The sequence below is a fragment of the Drosophila guanche genome, unplaced genomic scaffold (assembly GCF_900245975.1).
Source record: "Drosophila guanche unplaced genomic scaffold, DGUA_6, whole genome shotgun sequence".
NCBI classification, from domain to species: domain Eukaryota; kingdom Metazoa; phylum Arthropoda; class Insecta; order Diptera; family Drosophilidae; genus Drosophila; species Drosophila guanche.
In genome coordinates, this window is record NW_022995747.1 from 5,781,101 (window position 1) to 5,798,918 (window position 17,818).

At 47.3% G+C, this 17,818-nt stretch overlaps 1 protein-coding gene across 1 annotated transcript in view; it reads left to right on the top strand.

The window, feature by feature from the left end:
* The window catches only part of LOC117582761, a 42,040-nt gene extending 31,572 nt beyond the window's left edge, over positions 1 to 10,468 (top strand). The window contains 2 exon segments of the mRNA XM_034270724.1: positions 7,287 to 7,807; positions 7,881 to 10,468. Coding sequence (XP_034126615.1) covers positions 7,753 to 7,807; positions 7,881 to 10,468 — 2,643 coding nt within the window. The 5' untranslated portion in view covers positions 7,287 to 7,752.
* The last annotated feature ends 7,350 nt before the right edge of the window (positions 10,469 to 17,818 follow it).

Genomic DNA, 17,818 nt, shown 5'->3' on the forward strand with positions numbered 1-17,818 from the left:
GGACGGCGACTGGGACTGAGACTAATTTCGGCCTGGCCAGGACATACGAAAGGGGCAACATCTGGCGGCAAGCAAGTAAATGAATATATGAGTGTACATAGGTAAGGGGCAATGGCAGGGCAGACAACGTACACAGGAATAGCTGCAGTTCCTTTTAAGCAAACGGCAAGTCAACATCCTTTTTGGTTATTCAAGGCATTGCCATTGTTGCTGCAGCAGCAAGGAGCAAGCCTCTGGAGAAGGAGCAGGTTGTGGGTGGCTTTCACTTCCTCTGTTTGCTTAACACACTTCACTCAATGGACGCTCCAGGATGTATCTGCTGTGCTCTCTGTATGGTAATAGATCCTCAGACTCATCCTCAGCCTTTCTTATCTGCCAGGACACAGCATTTGCGTCGCTCTCTCCCCACTCCCCACTCCCCACACTCTTTCCTTGCCATCTTCTTATTCTTCTGGCGCTGCTGCATCTTCGGCCCACTTCCTGCCCTGCCGGCATTGCTGTTGCTGCTGCTCCTTCTGCTCCTACTTCCACTCTCCCTTTGTGCTGTTTGTATTGTAATTGTCTGTCGCTGGCTCGTGGCCCGGGTCGTGGTTCTGATTGTGGTCTTGCTCCTGCTACCGGTTGTGCCTCCACCTACTGCCACTCCCACTCCCAGTCCCACTTCTCCTTCTGCAATCTGCAACCTTCTGCTGGCTGGCTGTGGTCCTGGCAAAATATGAGGAACAAACAACCGCCATGCATACGGCTGCTCGTCATCAGCATCCACATCATCCTTCTGTCCTCCGCCCCATCCAGGAGCCCTTGTGCTGCCCGGGATGGGTCGTTTGTGTATTTTTGCGGTTCTACACAAATATACTGATGGCTCTCCGAGTGCTCAGAGCTCTGTGCATACGCATACAAATCCTTTCTCTCTGCTCTCCACTCTCCATTTGCCATAACCAAAAATGTTGTGTGCTGGCTGAGGTCATGTCGCTGGCGTCGCCGACGACGACGACGACGACGACGACGTCGTCTGATGTCTGGCTGAATACCGTCCTGGCCGATGTCTCGTTTCAGCATCAACTCAAATGGTTTTGCAGTTGTAAAGCTGCCAAGAGCAGACCGGCATGCGCAGCTGCCACAACAATAGCTGCAACAAAGGCCAGCGGTGGCAGCAACAACTAGAGTTATAGGTACAGCTGCTGCTGCTGCTGCTGCTGCTGCTGCTGCTGCCCAAACGGAATTGCAGCAAAACCACCAGAACGACGCTGACAACGATGGCAAACAATTGTAAGCTCTGACAGCCAACAACAGTGGCAACAACACTCAACGCTGCGACTCCTGCAGCAACGACAATGACAATGAGCAACGAGTTTATCTGCGGTTTATGCCGAAATTGATATACCCTTTCCTAATGAGGCACAGCACCCAAAACAAAGCAACACAATTAACCCAATTAACTCGGGATTACCAAAAGGGGACACGCAATGCAGGTAGCCTCTATCTTTGATGGGGGAATATGGGAAAAGAGTTGCCCCATCCAGTGAGGCAAGATGTGGCACATTTGTTCGCCAAAGAAAAGAGAATTATCATTTCATTTCATTGTGAGATAATTTACCTCAGAGCTATGCAGGCAGCATAACGAACGGAAAGATTCAACAAATTGAGAAAATTCCAGTTTCAGTTTCAGTTTCAGTTCCAATGGGTCACAGCTGATTGCACAGCTGTGCAGAAAAAAGGTTACACTTGAGTGGGCCAAGAATAACTTCCAAGGGAAACCTCTACCCAACAACGCATAGAAGTTAACCCATGCCCAGAACTATTTATAATTTCTAAGATACACACAGAAGCAGCTGAGAGGAGAAGGCCAAAGTTTCAGCTAAGCAAAACCAAACAAAATATCTGTAAATATCTACTGCCCATAGACACAATGAATTCATCTGTGCTTACAAAACAAAAGGAGATACATCTCGAATGCAGCCAATGGAGCGGATACTTATAATTATTTGTTGATTAACAATAAGAAAATGGAATGGCTCACACGCACTGCTGCACTTTGAATGAAAGCAAGAGAGAGAGAGAGAGAGAGCTGAAGTCTGGGCGATTATATTTAAAGTCAATTACAACGAGCTTCATGCGCAGAGGTTAATGAATAATGAATGGCCATGACTGAGCCCCATTTGAGTGATTAAAACGAGTTAAGCATTTCAGGCACCACAATGGCATTTCTGCTGGACTCGGGTGGAATGGAATGCTTGAGTGGCAGGCTGGCCTGCTGTTGCTGCTAATTAATGAAGGGTGTAGGCAGGGGGCATTAGATGCCGATGCCATCGAGTGTTTGGTGTACCAACAAACCAGTAACCATCGGCTAAACACGGACCAGGAGACCAACTAATCTGGATGCCGCTCCTTGTCTTGTGCCACAATCTCATAGCAGAAGCCATGATAAATGCATAATGCTCTGAATGCTGAAGGTTACGGCAAACAATAACAATTGCATTTGTTGGCACTCCGTCGTCAGCACAGCACAGCACAGCACAGCACAGCCAGGCCCAGCCCAGCCCGGGGCGTCTCCGTCCAGATACCAGATCCCAGGCACATGCATTTCATCGCATTGCATCGCATCGCATCGTGTCGTGTCCTTCCACAGTCATACATCTCCCCGGGTGTGCCTTGTCTCCAGGGGCCTCTTCACTTCATTTCTCTACCCGCTTCCCGCTTCCCTTTTCCCTCTCGCCCCAAACTCTGACTGCAATGCTGAGCGCCTTTGCTGTCTCTGCTCTTGGCTAAGGCGAATGTCCTGTTCCTCGTTTCGCACGTACATTTCCCGCTTGCACTTTGCTTCCAGATAATTGCATTGCCTCTGTCTCGCTCTCTCTATCTCTGACTGCTACTCTTGTTGCCTCTCTTTCCGCACTCTTTGTCTGTGGGAAGTTTCGGTGTATTTATGAAAACCATTTCCGCACAGCAATAAAACTCTCAACACGGTCAACGTCAGCGTCATCTAATCTCGACCCGGAGGCAGCGACAAGTGCCATTAATATTGTTTTTTTCTGCTCTGTATTTTGTTGTTGTTGTTGTTGTTGTTTGTGTGCTCTGTGACATTTTCCGATTATGTGCGGATTTGTTGCACGGCAAAGTGGTCTGCCCCTGCCCCTGCCCCTGGCCCTGGCCCTACCCACCCCACCACTGGTACACTGCACAAAAGTTTGCAATTTACACTTTTGGTGGTGCTGGTGCCTGGTGCCTGGTGCCTGGTTGTACTCTGAAGGACTCGCAAGTCTTAACAAGCTCGAAAACAAGAGAAAACAAATAGGCCAAAAGCCCACAACGATGTCCGATAAGAGCAGCCTCCCCTCCCCTCCCCTGCCCCAGCTCTTATTGTCTCTCTGCAATGTCGAGGTCCTGCCCCTGTCCTGATCCACTTCTAGATTCGCCTTTTTGCTAATGTTTGCTCAATTTAAAAACTTTTCCATCGCCATTTGCATTTGCACGCACATTCGCACGTGCTTATGCAATAACAAAACAATAGCATGGGCGCGCCAGTGGGCGTGTCAGCGGGCGTGGCTGAAGACAGGAAGTGCGAAGTGAAAGAGAGCGCAGCCAAGCGCAAAGAAACGATTTGCATACGAAACACAGAGGCGCAGTCCCAAGGGGGGAGACATCTTCGTTTTCTTCGTCTTCGTTTGCCACAAGCCACCAGACCTTTAGGGAATTTTAACTGAAAATCTATTAATAAATGTGCTGGCAAACGGTGTTTGTGTTCTTTTTGAAGAAAATAGTTGCATAAATATCTACAGATATATTTCTCATAAATGGAATAATAAATATGTTTGAAGTGTGATATTTATTCGGCAAAACACTCGATATTTATGAATGCTTGTGGGTATTTAAATATCTGAGCTCTCCAAGGACAAGCATTTCTATTGTTGGAACGGAATTACCAGTCAGAGAAACCAAACCGGAAAGCAATTAATACAACTGGCAGCAAACATTAAACAACTTCACCTTGGAAGCTTCATAAATGTTTACTCCTAATTAAAAATATGTTCAAATAACTTTACACAGTTTTATAATAGCTTGAATAATTAAATAAAATTTCCATTCAAAAATTATGCAACGTAAAAAAGTTATGTCGGCCCCCCCCCTAAACAATATGTGTATGCCACGCCTCTGTTTACGCACCGTGCCAGGAGGATGACGACAAAGGAAGCAAAGTTTTTTAGAGAAACACGAAAAAAAGAGAGTGTAGAGTGTGGAGAGCCTAGAGAGAGGAGAGAGAAATGAAAGTTAAAAATAAAAAGCAGAAAAGTTTAGTTTAGTTTTTGTTTTTAATTTGGTAATGCAGCATGGAGGAGCATGGAGCATTGGATGGCCTCCAATTGTTGGCCCTGGACAAGGACTTTTTGCTGTTTTCCGACAATTACATTTGATGAAGTTTTACAAATGAGGGGGGCGTGGTCAAGGGGCGGATTAGTCAACTTTTCCATCCGCGAACAAATTGAAATTGAATTTCAATTGTCAAATGGAAAGTAAAACCGAAAAACCCAAACAGAGAGAGAGAGAGAGAGCGGGAAACTAAAACTAAAAAAAAAGTGTCCATGAAATAGATAATGAATGGCCTCTCAGAGATTAAGGAGATAAATGTAAATTAAATTTGAAATTCCATTTGAATGGGAAATAGTAGTAACACGATTTAAGTGGGGAAATATTTATTTTTGCTCGTAATTAATTCGACACAGCCCTTTGTGGGTCCTCGCATCCGTAATCAATTGTTTTCATTTTACATGAATTTCATTTGACAAACGTAAATACATTTAACATATAAATAATTTATAAACAATTTCCAGTTGAGTTGCGCTTGGTACACTTTGATGAATTTTCATTGCACCACGCGCCACTGGGGGGATAATTAATGAATTAAATATCTCGTTTGACGAAAGGGATATTCCAGGACGCAGTTCTGTTCTGTCTCTTTGCTGTGCCAACTTTGATGATTTTTTAATGCGACAACTAAGCGGGGAGACATTAACTAGTTATGGCAGAGCAAAGGAGTGACAATTTCTCAGGATTTTGTTCCTTAAATATATTCTTTGGCTACCGTCCTTAGGAGTAATTCCCTGTTCCTGCTATGATAACAATAAATAAATAAATCCATTCATCCATCCTATTCCAATACTGACATCCTTGGGCCCGCATTTTATGATTGCAGAAATTGCTTGGCATTTCCTAGCAGACGAAGACAAGCAAATTCAATTTCAATTTACTTCATTTCACATGGCATTGTACTGCGCTGTACTGTACGTGTATTAATAAATAAGTAAGGCCCAATGCCAGTTCCATATCGAATGGCATGCCACCATGGTGGGTTGCGTCGATTCCAATTGTTGCTGAGAGAGATGCACTGATGCATCCTTCGCTGTGCACCGAAGAAACCAAAGTCAGAGTCTGATGCGAAATCCAATTCGAAAGATGGAAACATTTTGCGGATAAGCTGGCAGAGATTATCTGGGTATGGGATTCGAAATCAAATTACCGAATGCCCATTGCAGAGTCCTTCATTTACAGGTTAACAATTACCAGGCCTTTCTTATGAGAGATTAGCCCGATGATAGAGGCCAGGGGCCTGCCAGAGGCCAAGCCACAGAGGCCACAGAGGCCCAGACAATAGCTCGTATCTTTGTGGGGCATCATCATCGTCTCTCTGTACGAGCATCTCTGTTTGAGTATCTGCTGCTGCCTCGTTCTGTCTGTGTGGTATCAGTTAATTGATTTGCTTTACGAGTTGCGGCCTGCAGTTGCAGAGTCCGCTGCCATACCATAATATTTTTTTAATATTCTTTCGCCGACTTCTTGGCAATTGGCCATCAAATTAGCTTTGCTTTTTTGGCCCACTGTGCCACATTTATGAATATCAAAACCGATCCTGTGAGTGGCTCCGATGCTGATGCCGATGCGGTTCCAGCCCATAGTGCCCCGTGCCCCGTGCCCCGCCCCACCACGAGTGCCGCCTCCTTCTCATGAAGAGCAGCAAATATAAAAATGTCTACGATATGGCAGGCAGAGGGAAGTCGTGCTGGAGGGGATGGATAGCAGTCGAGCACTGTGGCAAGTCAGCAATTGCAACTGCCAACTGCTGGTGCACTGACACAGGAAATATTATCCGCATTGCCAGGACCTGCCCCTGCCCCTTCCCCTGCCCCTAGCCACCACCCAAGCGACGGCTGCCAGAGAAGAGCAAAAATTGAGGCTGCTGCCAAGGTTTGACTGTGTGTGCTTTGTCGGTGGGGTTGGTGGGGTCGGACTGGTGTGGCAGCAGGGTGACGCTGCTGCAGGACAAAGCGGCAAAAGCGGCCAAGTGAATTCTCAAATACAAATTCAAATGGCAAATTGACAAATGAACCTTTTGAGCTTTTTACGTTTTCATTGTCTGTCCTCCATCGTGTCCCCATCCCGCTATTCATTCCATTTCACGATTCCCCATCTCTGCATCCCAGCAACAGCAGCGGAGCGGATTCAGCGTGTTGCGGTGAGTGCGGGGGTAGGATGTACGGCAGCTTCTTCCAGGAAACCTCATTGTGGGGCTGCTCTTTCAAACGTAGTTTGTGGGGAGTTAAATGAAATTAGACATATTCCGTTGATTAAAATAACTAACAAAACAAGGAATTTGAATGCTCGCAAGCGCAGGCACTGGTGCTGCTGAACCGCTCCTGGCCGAAGTACGCTAACAAAACGGATAGCACACAGAGAGTGGTGAGTGGTGAGAGCGCAGGGTGGAGAGTGTGGAGAGAAAGAGGAACATAAAAGTAAAAAGCATTCGACAGGCTATTGATGCTGATTTTCTAAAGATGCCGATGCCGATGTCGATGCCAATGTCAGGAGTGGAGTATAGGGCCTGCCCTGTTGTCTCCCTTCACCCCTCTCTCTCTGTCTCTCTCTGTCTCTTTGGGTTGCGGATGTAGTTGTGCCTATGCCTGCGGTTTCCTGCTTTGTTGTGTTGTCCAGCTGGACGTACAACAAATTACAAAATGTTGTTGAAAGGCGATTTAAACCTCCATCCATTTGGCACGGGCACCCAATCCTCCAGTTACTCGTGCCATTCTCCCCGTTCCCATTATCTTCCATTCACCGTTCAGGCTCTCTTTCTCTCTCTCTCTCGCTATACGGAACCAAAGCTAAATACAGTAAACAGAGATTACAAACGGGGCAAGTGTATAAGGAGGGGGCGGGGAAACTACAACTACAATGGGCATTGTGTGGAGTGGTTGTCGTAACGCTAATACCGGATTCTCTTTTACATTTTGCAGATTTAAAGAATTTAAAAGAAAGGATTCCCCACAGTACCAGCACCAGTACCATTACCAGTCCCAGCACACAAAAAGAGGCAGGACTAACTTTCCTTTATGCCAGGCAGCAAATTAAAAGAAAAGAACTGAACACAAAACTCAAAAGAGGAGAAGGAGAAGGAGCTACAGCAAGAGCAAAATCAATAAGATACGGAGGAGAGAAGAGTCGTGCAGAGATCTTCTTTCTGCTTTCTGTTTTCTGCTTTGGTTGTGGCAAGTGTAGCCAAAGTGCTGAGTAATGTGGAGTAATGGAGACCTTTTTGCTGGCGGCGGCAACATGATGTGAAACATGGCAATCGAATCAGCCAAAGCCATTTAGGGTCATCAATTGGCAGGGTCGCCGAGGACACGCAGAGAACGCAGAACGCAGCGGGCTGTGAAGAGAAAGCCGCCCAGAGAGAGAGAGAGACGGCAAAAGGGTAGCCAAATGCACAGCATGGAGCAACGAAGGAGCAGCACGACGACCACGATGTGTCTACCAGGTGAGTGCAGGGACGGGGGATGCAGTCCAAACACGTGCTTTATCCTCCACACTCTTTCTTTCCCTCCATTTAGTTTGGTGTTTGTTGATGCTCTGTTTGGTGGCTTGGACTTATGCCGATGACTGGTCCTTGAGCTGCGCTTCGAACTGCACCTGCAAGTGGACGAATGGCAAGAAGTCGGCCATCTGCAGCTCCCTGCAGCTGACCAGCATACCGAGCACTTTGAGCACGGAGCTGCAGGTGCTCGTGCTGAATGACAACCACATACCATACCTGAACCGGGAGGAGTTCTCGGCTTTGGGGCTGCTCAATCTGCAGCGCATTTACCTGAAGAAATCCGAGCTGCAGTACATCCACAAGGAGTCGTTTCGCAGCTTGAAGATCCTCGTGGAGATCGATCTGTCGGACAACCGACTGGAGATGCTCGACAAGGACACGTTCATGGGCAACGATCGCCTGCGGATACTCTACCTGAATGGCAATCCGCTGAAGCGCCTCGCCGCCTACCAGTTCCCCATTCTGCCCCATCTGCGCACCCTGGACATGCACGACTGCCTCATCTCGTACATCGATCCCATGTCGCTGGCCAATCTCAATCTGCTGGAGTTCCTCAACCTCAAGAACAACCTGCTGGAGAGCCTCAGCGAGTATGTGTTCCAGCACATGGCCAACCTGAAGACTCTCTCCCTCGAGGAGAATCCCTGGCAGTGCAACTGCAAGCTGCGGAAGTTCCGCTCCTGGTACGTGGCCAGCCGCCTCAGCTCCGTGAGTCTCGTGTGCAAGGGTCCGCCTGCGCAGAAGGATCGCACCTGGGACAGCGTCGACGATGAGCTCTTCGGCTGTCCGCCCCGCGTCGAGATCTTCAACAACGAGGAAGTGCAGAACATTGACATTGGCAGCAACACGACCTTCAGCTGCCTGGTGTACGGCGATCCACTGCCGGACGTCGCCTGGGAGCTCAACGGCAAGATACTGGACAACGACAATGTGCTCTTCGACACGGAGAGCATTGCCTCGGACAAACTGTGGAGCAACCTGACCGTCTTCAATGTGACCAGCCTGGATGCGGGCACGTACGCCTGCACGGGCGCCAATCCCATCGGGAGCATGACCCAGAACATCAGCATCTACCTCAGCGAGATTGTGCAGCATGTGCTGGTGAAGACGCCAGAGACCTTCTGGTACTTTGGCCTCATCATGGGCATCTTTGGCACCGTCTTCCTGCTCATTGCCATCTCGTTTGTGGTGTGCCTCTGCAAGCGCACCACCCGCCAGCATCGCCATACCAGCAAGGCGGGCGTCAAGTCCAGCGTCAGCTTCAATGACCAGGAGAAGAAGCTCCTGGACTCGAGTGTCACCACCACCACGAATGATCGTGGCGACAGCTACGGCATCGACAACAATCCGAACTCGATCAGCATCAACAAAGCGGACTCGGCCGGTCTGAGCTTCAACCAGATCGAGATCCATGCCGTGGAGAACCATCGCTCTGGCCTGGGCCATGGCACAATGTTGGTGCACCAGCAGCAGCAGGGGCCGCATCAACAGGGGCAGCATCAGCAGCAGGGACAGGGTCAGAACGTGGCACAGCATATGCGGCAGCAGCTGATGACCGTGAAGGATCCCACATGCGGAATGATGACCGTGCCCACGTCTATGGCCGGGCACACACACAGCCACACGCATCCCGGTCAGATCTCCGAGGAGTTTCCCCTCAATGTGGGCGTCTTTCCACCGCCACCCGAGTTCTGCTCAAACATTGTGCCGAATCCGGCCTTTGGGGGCAACATCTTCATTCGCGTCTCCGTCACGCAGGACATGCTCGACGGCGCGGATCTCAACATGTATCCGGATCTGCTGAACATCCCCAAGCGGATGCAGGACGTCCAGTGCAGCGACGGGGGAGCTGGCACTGTGAGCGTGCCCGAGGGCCAGTTCGCCACGCTGCCACGGCACACCACGCGACGTGGCATCCTCAAGAAGGATTCCTCACTGCAGCAGCAGCAGCAGCAGAACCATCACCAGCAACAGCAGCAGCAAGGCGCCACCACTGGCCTGTATCCGCACGATGAGATCGTGACCTACAACCTGGATGCCAGCGGATATGTGGACTCGCATAGCCACCAGACGACCTACCACTGCGTGGGCAATGGCCAGAGTAATCCCATGGAGCTGCCACCGCCTCCCCCACCGCCCGCCGTGACGGCTGTGGTGCAGTGCCACCACCCCAACTCCAGTGCCAGCGTCATGCCACCCGTCTCCGCCGCCAGCTGCGTCAGCTGCATCAACAACGGCCCGCCACAGCCCTCAGCCTGCCAGACGCCACCCATCGATGTGACGCCGCTGCGGCCACTCTGTGGCAAGAGTGGAGGCGGCGGCGTCGATAGTTCCGCGTACCCCAAGTACGACAACATGGGACGCCGCATCACGGCCAGCGGAGGCCTGGGCAACTCCACGCTCTCGCTGCCCGACGACGAGGAGCAGTACGAGAACGAGACGCTCTTCAACGAGAACCAGAACCAGTCCGAGCAGCAGTCCGTCGGCGGAGAGCAGTCGCAGTCGGATCATCATCAGCAGCAGCACCAGACAGAGTCCGGCCAGGGCCAGGACAAGGACAGAGGAGAGTTTGTGTCGCTATAGTATTATGGAACGCAGGTGTAAATAGGTCCAAATAGATTCGTGCCCCCCAGAAACCAGAGACAGTGCCACAGCCAAATCATTCATTCACTCAACCCAACTCCTTGGCAATCGTTTGTTTCATATCAGTTCTCAGACACAGATGAGGTGTACATGTACCAAATAGCAGCCGAAACAATCCTTTGACTGCCACAGCATCACCCACAAAAATGATTAGAATTTACTATAGAGAATCCGAAACAAGAAAGAGAATCCCCCTTTGAATCGCACCACATAGAAACAATGTTATCGCATATAAACTTCTGTATACTTCTGTATACTTGTGTATTCCATTTGGAGATCTCCGAACTGTCCCCAATGCGTAGCTAGAAATCGAATAGTTGTATCCCCCTCTCCGTAATGCTGTAAAGATAATGTAATGCCAGAGATTATAGCGACCAAAAACTGATCTTCATAAGGTATAAATAGATGTCAGATATCCATAGAGATGGAGAGAGCATTTGCTTCTGGGGTGCTAGAGTTTGTTGGTGGAGTGTTTTATTATTGAATTACGTTTTAGAGATCAGACACTGAATAGGATTAGAGCCAGGATGTGGGAATCGTATTCATAGCATCGTCGTAGCATAAACACAAAGAGCATATTACATATTTATACCCATAATGTTAGCAGATTTATTATTATGGCAGATTTAAACACAGGTACAGAAACTATATAGCCAACATCGATGTACAATGATTGAATATATGAATATAGTATATGTATGCAGACAGTCTTTAGTCTTTAGTCTTTAGTCTTTAGTCTCCCTCCCACTTTGAAGTAGTTCCTAATCCCACTTCTTTCTGTACATATGTAAATGTATTGCTAATTGCTTAAGGACTTTTAAATCAAAATCATTTTATACTCCCCTACCTACCTATGTATATCGTATATGGAGAAAGAAACCGAAACGAGTCGTGCCAAATCAAATGTTTTTAAAATCAAATCAAATCAAATGAAATCAAATCTACTTTTAATCTGTTATCCTCTGGCAAATTGTTTTCCCAAATTCCCGCAGCAACTGCTGGGATTATTCGAGGACTCCTAGTACCTATGATTTGTATTGTATTAGCAGTTGTCATCTAGTCAATCTACCCATACATATACGTACATAAATGTAGTGTTTATCCGTTCCTATCCTAGAATACCTATAGAAGAAATCCTTTTAGTTATCAACAGCCCATCACACCCAGCAACACACACAATTTCCCCTGCAAGTAGACCAAATGCAATGTCAGCTAAATCTGAATAAAACATAGATTTATGTATGTATGTATGGCATTAGCATTTACATAAAGTATACATATACATATATATGTATGTATATCTCTGCATATTTGTGTGTAATCTAATTTAATGTAGAAAGAAGTGGAAAAATGGCAAATAAATAAAATCAAAATCTAATTGGGTGAATACGAGAGAGGTCGATGCCAGAGGTACCCCAACACTCTCTCTGCCTCTCTCTCTCTCTCTCTCTCTCTCTCTCTGGGTATATCATATGTAAAGGTATTATTAATTGGTGTGAGATTTTTGTGGAAAACAAAAGAGTGAAGAGCGAGAGAGGGTGAAGGCGAAGAGAGTGGGTGGAGGCACGCATTATAAGTATTTTTTGTGTATGTAGAACGTTTCAAATTCGAGCTTGATAATGTAAAATGTAAGTTATAGAAGTCAATGATAAGTACATGATAAATTTCACTTACATGACCACACCCACACACACACACACACACACACACGTGTGCATGTGTGTGGAATAATTAAACACATGAATGCAATGAATTACTACAATAATTAAGGGGGAAAGTATTCTGGCAAATATTTGTACTACTTCACTTCATTTCACCACCAGGGGATTCCTTTTACCGGGGTTTGCTTTTCCTCGACCCAATTAATTTTTCCTCTGTCGCTGCCGCTGCCGCTGCCGCTGCTGTTGTTGTTGTTGTTGTTGCTGCTGCTGCTGCTGTGTGCAATGTTTGCTGACGTGGTGCGGGAAATTTTGTTTTTTGATATTATGAACTGAACCGAAAGCAAATTTGCACATAGGCACATAGAGCCAGAGCAAACAGCAGCAAACGGCGCTTCCTGGCTGCCACATCCTGCGATTTATTCAGCATCCTTTTCCCCACCAATATGCGTACCTCCTTTTTGACAGCGCAACATTAGCCGTGAATGTTGTAATCAAAGTATTATTGTTTGGTATCCGCTCTAGTAGTTGGCGGATGGCGATGGTGAATGGCGAATGGCGAATGGAAATCCTGCCATTCCTTGGTAGACTTGTACATACATAGATAATTTTAATTACATCGTACACACACCTCTCCCTCTCCCTCTCCCTCTCCCTCTCCCCCCGTCGCGGAGGGGCAGTAATGACTACCGCAGACAGGGGCGATATTTTATTCATTTTAAATCGTTTTAACTAATTAAAAAAACAAATGGAAACCGCCAAAAAGCAGGAGCAAAAGAGACAAGTGTAAACCAACAGCCAAATAGAGAGTAATTGGGTGAATGGCAGGGAGTGGAGAGTGTAAGGAGAAGAGGGAACAGAGATCGGGAGAACCTAACTAGGGAACATTTAAACTATGCTTTTAGCATATTCCCCCATCTGGATTTGCCCACCCGAATAACGGCACGCACGGTACACACGGCCATCCCTGCCCTCTGCCTGGCTCTCTCTCTCTCTCTGTTTCGCTCTCTCTTGGATTTTCCGGGGCAATGCGATGCCGGATGATGATGGAATTGTAACTATCATTTTAATTACTCTGCGTGAATGCAAATGGAAAACACACGCAAATGCACAGATTCTGCAGAGATTTACAGCGGCGAGGGTATGCCGCGTATCTGTGCATCTGCATCTGAGTCCGCATCCGATTGCAGGGCAGGCCATAGAGGAGAGGCGACCGACAGAAAGCAGAGTGCGAGAATGCCAGGGAAAATAAAATTAACCTTTTATGAGTGCTGTGCTGGGCTGTGCTGCTGCGAAGTGCTACCAAAAATAAATTCAACTCAGATGATGAATAGTAGCAACAAATTCTGTACGATATCATTAAAGAAGCAAACAAAAAGAGAGAGAAAGTAAAGGGGAAATACAGCATATTGCATTTTAAGTTGAATTCCGAATATTGAAAGCCGAAATTAGTCAAATTTCAACAATCCACAGGCACAGGCACAGCCACTGCCAGAGAACTCATCCCTAGAGCCCACTCGACTATGCCGAAACCCACTCTGTTCACACACAAACACTACTCTCGTACACACTTAATATTATCCTCGAAACGACATATATACATAGATACAAAACCATTCACGACATGACACACGAATACAGTTGTCAACGAGGACGAAATAATGGTGGATGGATGGGAAAGGGGAAGGGGAAGGAGCAGAGGAAGACTGTGACAGCAGGACAGTAGGACACTAGGACAGTGGGTAAAGCAAACATGGCAGGACAGAACAGAAACAGAAAACATAACAGGATATGCCACGACAGCACAGAACAGCACAGAACAGAACAGAACAGCAGGACAAACAAAAAGGACGTATAACAATATAATCGAAATACACATTGTAATAGCATTAATAGATTGTCAAGCTTTATTACACACTATATTATAAATAGATGGAAACATAATAATAATAATAATAATATAATAATAATAATAATAATAATACCAACCGAAGACACACAAAGAGAAATATGAATACAAATTTAATAAAAGCTAAATAACTCATTTGAGACTTTTTAATGTTGCGGAAAAGGACGGGCGAGTCCTCGTGTGTGGAATATTTTACGACCTATGCCTGAATTGCAATCCCCCAGCATTTACCATCATTATGAGTCAGTTGGAAGTTGGCAGGAAAAAGAAGAAAATCGATTTGATGACATTTCCATAATGGAAAACTTCTCCCTCTATCTGTCTGTCTGTTCTCGTGCAGTCAAATCAGTGTCCTTCCTGTGCGCTTGATGGGAAAGTTCTCGCCAAACAGTGCCTGTCCAACTTCCTCAATATCCTAGTGCGCCCCCCTTCTGGCCTCCTGTGGCCTTTTCCATTCACCAGTTTCATCATCATCAGGCAATCTGCATAATTTGCCAGAGCCGACCTCCTCCTGTGGCATTTCTTGGTGCACTTGCTCCGTATCACTTGTTGATCGTAAACGGTTTTTGGCATATCAAATTTCCGACTTTTTCCACCCATTCCCACTCCCATTCCCACTCCCATTCCCATCATCGTCACGGCCTTTCGAAGCGATAACCAAACTAACATTTGGAGCATTTCCGCGCCTAATCTCCGTTTCCCACTGTGCCGCCACCTCACAAATGCTTCAATAATGACTGCAGAGGAAGCAGCACCCACCACCAAGCATCCTCCCTCCCCATACCCATTCCCACTCGTAATAACATTTTCATCTTAATGCACTCTGAGAGAGCAGCACATTTAGTCAAAAGTTCCTCCTATTCACCTCTACCTCTGCCTCTGAGTCCGCAACTGCGTCAGCAACAACGTCAGCAACATCCGTTTGCGGGCAAATCCACAAAACCACCAAGACCCGAGACCCAAGAGCCATGAGCCAAGAGCCAAGAGCCAAGAGCAGGCTGCAGCCATAGTCATAGCCATAGCCATGGCCATAGCCATTGGAATCGACTGCTGCCACAGTTGCGTTACGGATAGAAACTCTCCAGGGATTGGCACGCATCGAGCACGTACTGCCACGACGACGACGACGACTACGACAACCGCAAACTGCTGCGATTTTCTAAATGTGATCTCCAATCCACCCTCCCACGTTGTCTCTATCTCTCTCTGGCTTTTCTGACTCTTTCATTACCTCTGGCAGCAGCAGCTCGTTCCACAGTTCCACTGTTCTGCTTGCTGTTCTGTTCTGTCTCAGCGTTACGTATGCAACATTCATTTTTGACAAGCATAATTTGCGGCTGGCCTAGGCACAAGGCACCGGGAACCAGGCACCAGAGAGCCATGGGGACCTGCCCCAACTCTAAGGCTTCTATTCCGGTTATTTACAGTTTTCATGGCCTGGCCCTGCACTTTTCTAATGCAAAAATGATGCACTGCACCCACGCGGCCCAAGCAACGAGTGTTTGTATTTGTATGTGGGCGATGGGCCGTGGGCAGTGAGCAGTGAGCGGGGAGAGGTGTCTGTGGTCAGACTGCAGGCGGATTGAGACGTGGGAGAGATGCGGTGCAGTCACTACATGCACTCAATGGAGGTCCAACTGGAGCCACCGCCACCGCCGTCTCCGCACTCCACCCGCCACAGTGGCAATGAAAGTTGGAAACCAATATTTGTGTGTGCGAGACAGAGAGAAGAGCGGAGGGCCCTGAGCCGTGTGCCCTTAGCTCGCCTTCAGGAGCGGCCCTTGCCTAATGGGTAATTGGTTGGGGCGCTGCAGGAAATGTGTGTTTGAAAATCAGGGGGATGAGTTGCTCTGGCAACGAGGATAACTACTTCAAGTTGGCTCTCATTTCGTGGAACAACTGCAGGCGGAATGAATTAGCAAACTTCCTAAAACATTTTACGAAACTTTAAGGGTTCCTCAAACTTGTTGGCCCACACATTGCATACAGCTGGCAATAATAATAATAGTAGGAATACGAAGGAGTTGCCTGGGGAGCTACCCCTGCTTAATATTTAATTAAATTATAAATTGCACCTGAGATTCAGGGACGGGAGACCCTCAAAGTGTTGGAGTCCGCTCCTGTATGCGTCGGCAGGCAAAATAAATCTGTTTGCCAAACAGTTATTGCTCTTGTTTCTGGTCCGCTGCTCCGTTTCCACCATTCCACATCTGAAGCCAATGCCAACTCCTACGCCTACGTTGTCCACCTCTCTCCCACTCTCTGTTTTTCTCTCTGGAGCACTCTTTCTGGCAATATGTGCGCTCATTTTATGCTCTTGCATTTGGCAACGGCTCAATAATTGGCCGGTAGATTGGGAGGGATGGAGTGGCTTTCGACTAGCCCATGACTCAGGTGACCGCAAAGCTTTCTATAAATTTTAAGTCCATGGCAACGATTATGCAAGTTATCTATCTGCCGCTTGAGGCAGGGCCCTCGGTGTCGGGCTTCGTTTGGAATATCCACTCCACTTCAGCTGCCGCCTGTGGCGCAGTGTCCACAAAATGAAATTCAATATGTGTTATGAATGGCACGGCACGCATCTACAGTTTTCCATTCCATACTAAAACCATTTTCTATTTTCCTCTTCTTTTCCGCCAGCAAAACAAACAATGTCCGGATTTTGTAGAAACCCCGTGGCTGGCCGGCCAAGTGCTCAGCAATTTATGCCTGTCTGTCGGTGTGGCGTCGGTTGGGATTGGTAACTGCGAAAGCCTATCCACAGTCACATTGTTTTGCTCTCCATCTCTCTCTCTCTCTCTCTCTATCTCTCTCACACTCTCTTCACTCTGCAAATCAATACCCGCCGCTGCTTAATGGTACATTGCACCTCTGAAGGAAGTTTGCCCCATACACACACTCATATAGTGGTATACCATCATGACCTGTGCCTATCCGCTACCTGGCCATTGATTAAAGTGGTTCCTTTGCAAATTTATGTTCCGAATATTAACCGAATCGCTCCCCGAGGAGCACTCCCTCGCCATTCCACTCCACTCCGCTTCATCCAGCATACACAATCACTCCTCTCCCTCGCAAAAACAGCAAAAAAAGAGCCAAAACTTTTTTCACAATGTACTCGTGTACTGGCACCAACAAACACACACATACACACACACACACACACACACACACAATCGTATAAAAAATGGGGGCATGGCAACTTTTTTAACAGTTTTTGGATTTTGGAATACAAATTATGTAAGTAATCTCAATTTATTGATATATGGAGATGCATGTTTACACGTGGAACAGAAGCAGCACGATCAGGGGGGCATGGGACAAGGGACAGCAGGCACTCCGACATTGTCGCTGTCTGTCTGCCCGAGTGTGACCCTTATGAATGGGCCAACTTTTGTCTTTCTTCGTCGCTTTTTATGCCCCCCGAAGCATTATAATTTGCCATGAATATATGAAAACCGTTTGTAGAAGTTCAACCGTTTTCCCTGGGTTCGACTGTGTGTGGGCTGGGAATGTGGGAACGGGAGGGGACGGGACGGGACGGGACAGGCCCTACCCACTACAGCTGGGGATTGTCAGCCTGGGAAATGGTTTATGTAATGGGATTCATAACTTGTTTACCTGTTAGCCCCCGGGTTTTATGTCCATATCTACTCTAGTGGTGTAGCATCATCCTAGCTTGTCCTACTTTAATGCGCCTTTTAATTTTAATTAAACTTCTCCAAATTGTGATTAAAGGCTTCC